This window comes from Primulina huaijiensis, chromosome 14 (assembly GCF_012295235.1).
Source record: "Primulina huaijiensis isolate GDHJ02 chromosome 14, ASM1229523v2, whole genome shotgun sequence".
NCBI classification, from domain to species: Eukaryota; Viridiplantae; Streptophyta; class Magnoliopsida; order Lamiales; family Gesneriaceae; genus Primulina; species Primulina huaijiensis.
This window is the reverse complement of record NC_133319.1, coordinates 76,281-79,710: the sequence shown is the minus strand read 5'-3', so window position 1 is coordinate 79,710 and position 3,430 is coordinate 76,281. Positions and strand designations below refer to the sequence as shown.

At 34.3% G+C, this 3,430-nt stretch overlaps 1 protein-coding gene across 1 annotated transcript; it reads left to right on the top strand.

Annotated features, from left to right (window-relative positions):
* Positions 1-238: 238 nt before the first annotated feature.
* LOC140956722 (WAT1-related protein At1g70260-like) lies at positions 239-3,197 on the top strand. The gene is made up of 7 exons (XM_073413578.1): positions 239-636; positions 728-790; positions 884-1,000; positions 1,677-1,950; positions 2,046-2,204; positions 2,317-2,468; positions 2,739-3,197. The coding sequence occupies exons 1-7, from the start codon at positions 248-250 to the stop codon at positions 2,890-2,892; spliced, it is 1,308 nt and encodes a 435-aa protein (XP_073269679.1). The 5' UTR covers positions 239-247; the 3' UTR covers positions 2,893-3,197.
* The last annotated feature ends 233 nt before the right edge of the window (positions 3,198-3,430 follow it).

Genomic DNA, 3,430 nt, shown 5'->3' with positions numbered 1-3,430 from the left:
TTTTAACTGTTAATACCGACACTGTACAACCAAAATATATCATCAACATAGTACATGTTTGAAACATTCACATGATTAAGTTGGACATGCCAATAAATTATAAACACAAGATATATATATAATCGTTATAGTCGTTTCTAATTTTTATATCATCAACATATATATATGGTTATAGTCGTTTCTAATTTTTATTTTGTATTATTAAATACTATATTTGAACAAGATATCACGTATGCCTTCCCTACGCATGCGTGGAACGCCACTCGAGTTGCTCATTCCCCTTCAAGTAGCTTCATACCTCTCTGAAGAGTTGCCCTCCAATTTTTTTTCTCCTTTTTCATTCAAAAAATCGGACGTTTCCATCATATTAATAAAGGGGAAATTAAATCGATCAGCTAAAAACGCAAGAAAGAAAAAAGGAGAGAGAGAAGGGATGAGAGAGACTACTGGAGGTGGTTTGAAGGCGGCGGCGGGCGCCATGGTATTAGTGGAGGGTTGCATTGTCGTGTTAACAATAATGGCTAGCACTGCCATGGCTAGAGGGATGAGCCCTTTTGTCTTTGTTGTGTATACGAATGCTCTGGGATCAATATTACTTGTTCCGTATTCATACTTCTACGATAAAGATGATTATAGGTATGGCGATTCCCATATATATTATATTAATTAATTTGGAAGTCTTTAGGTCTAGGTTTGCAGGAGCATCATGAATTAATTGTTGTTACAGATCGGAAGAGCCATTCTTGACTTTACGTTTTCTACTGAGAGTCTTCTTACTTGGATTGATCGGGTTAGTCTCTCTCTCTCTCTCTCTCGATCATCGAAGACATGCATATATAATATAGTGGGAATTAAGTAGCTATATTAATTTGGTGCACTGCAGGGTGACGATAGCTCAGAATCTTGCATTTGTTGGTCTAAGTTACAGCTCTCCTATTGTGGCTTGTGGCATGGCTAACCAGATTCCTGCTCTCTCTTTCATTTTAGCAATATTCCTAAGGTTATTATTATTATTTTCATAAAAATTTATTAATTTGGAGAGAAGGATTATAACCACTGTTTATTTGGCTAATTAATTAACTGATGGAAATATCAATTATTACTCTAAGGACAAATATGTGGTGGTTGTATCAGAACCACATTTCAGGAAGCAATTAAGTATTTGTGTGGGCCTATATATTCAAAGGTATATTGAGGAATCTTGAATAAATTGCCACTCGTTATATTTTTTGTCGCCATATATACATTTGTTCACTTAGTTATTATGTTATATTGTTTCGTGTTATCTTTACTATTACTATGTATAAATTAGTAATATGCACCAACTTCATTCACCCTATTACATGACATCTCAACAAAAAATTGGAGCGATGAACATTCAAAATAGGCTCACATTCTAACTAATCAAAATTTAGTCTTACTCCAATTATATATTCTGCTTCTTTTTTTTATTATTATTTGGTGCGTGACGATATATATTGCTGCTGTAGCGTGTCGATTATTCTTCACGTGAAATAATCATATCAACGCCCCGACAAAAAAAACTAGAATTATAAAAAAAGAAAAGTTATTAATAAAGATCGAATGTTGACTGTTTATTTGACAAAAATCTTATTTATATCCTAGAATCAATTTATTAGTTTACTCTTATTGTGCATGTGTGATACATATGACAGGACAACAAAATTTGATTGGAAAAAGCCTAGTAGCCAAGCAAGACTAATTGGCACCTTAATATCTTTTATGGGTGCGATTACACTCACTCTCTACAAAGGTCCTTCAATAAAGAACCACAGATCTCCCTCACTAGCCTTAAGGACTGCGGCAGTGGTGGTGGCACCGCCACCTCAGCGGCTTCTCGTCTTCTCTTCAATACATGAAAACTGGGTTCTTGGATGCGTTTTATTTGCTTCTGCTTCTTTTGTTCTTTGCACATGGAATATTGTACAGGTACAGACTACCTGGTTAAATTTAGTGGAATGTTTTTTGGAAATATGGAAAAATTAGTATCTACTTTTTATCGTATTTGATGATTTTCGGGTCAGGTTGGAACTATTAAAATGTGCCCAAAAGTGATGAAAATAATCACTTTTTATACCTTATTTGGGACCATCCAGTCGGCTGTGCTTGCTTTATTTATGGAAAGAGATCTCGATGCATGGAGATTGGAGCTCAATTTTGAATTATTGATTATCATTTTAACAGTAAGATTATTAAAAATTCTATTTCCTCATCGTTATAGTACATGAAATATATGTGCATGCACGCATGTAACGTGATTCTTGGCATTGATTAATTAATGTTTTTAACTTGCAGGCATTTTTTAGCAGTGTGATTCGTAGTAGCGTTCAAATATGGTGCACGCGCATGAAGGGGCCGTATTTTGTCCCCATTTTCAAGCCATTTGGAATTCCGTACGCAAGCACTTTCGGTTGTTTACTCTTTGCTGATACTTTCCATTATGGCAGGTACGTAAAAACTTTTGCATTTTCTAACAATCTGTGTACAATTAATTATATGAATCGATGAACTGTCATAGTAGTCCAGCCACTCGAGCGACACCATAAATTACTGAGATTAAAACAGTTGGAAACTCGAAACTGCAAAACGTACATAGAGTCACTTCTTCGATTTTTTTCCCATGCATGAGATATAAATTTCTCTATTAGCTGATCAGTTGTCCCTTCACTAGATTTATGTGATACTAGCTACTTTAATGTCTTTGATGTACAAATTAGCATGATGGGAGCATTTATATGTGGAATTGGTTACTACACTGTGTTGTGGGGACAAATTAAAGATGAAGAGCTACAAAAACTCGAAAGGGGCAAGATTTCTTCAATCGATGATCAGAAAGCCCCACTTCTTCAAGATCAAGACTCTCGAGTATGAAGGGCAGAAATTGTGCCTGATTTTGAGAATAAAAATTTTCGAGCTGGGAAGGAAAGGTTACAATTGAATATCGAAACTGAGATCTTGGTAGAATGGTAGTAAATAAACTAGATGATTAGAGATTTTGTTTTGGTGTATATATGGATAGGGTTTTGGTTTTTAGGGCTCTCCATCTCTTACATGTTGAAAGTAATGATTTCCATGTAACATATGCATGCACGTCAGAAAGTACAGCTCGATCGGGGATCTATTGTAATTAACGAATAATGCTACGTAAATGAATTTATTTTAATTATGACTGAAAATCAACAGTTTGATCATGCAATAATTGAGTGTAATTGGCACTCAACTTTGGAAATTTTATGCTTTTTTTACAAAATTTAGATTTTCACCCTAAAATATAAATTGATAATATACACCTAACCCTTGTCTTTGAGTTTTTTGCTTCAGAGTCGAGGATCAAAAGGTGCAATATTAATGATTTCCGATATAATATTCTTAAAAACAAATTAATTTTATGATTATGATGAGACAATAT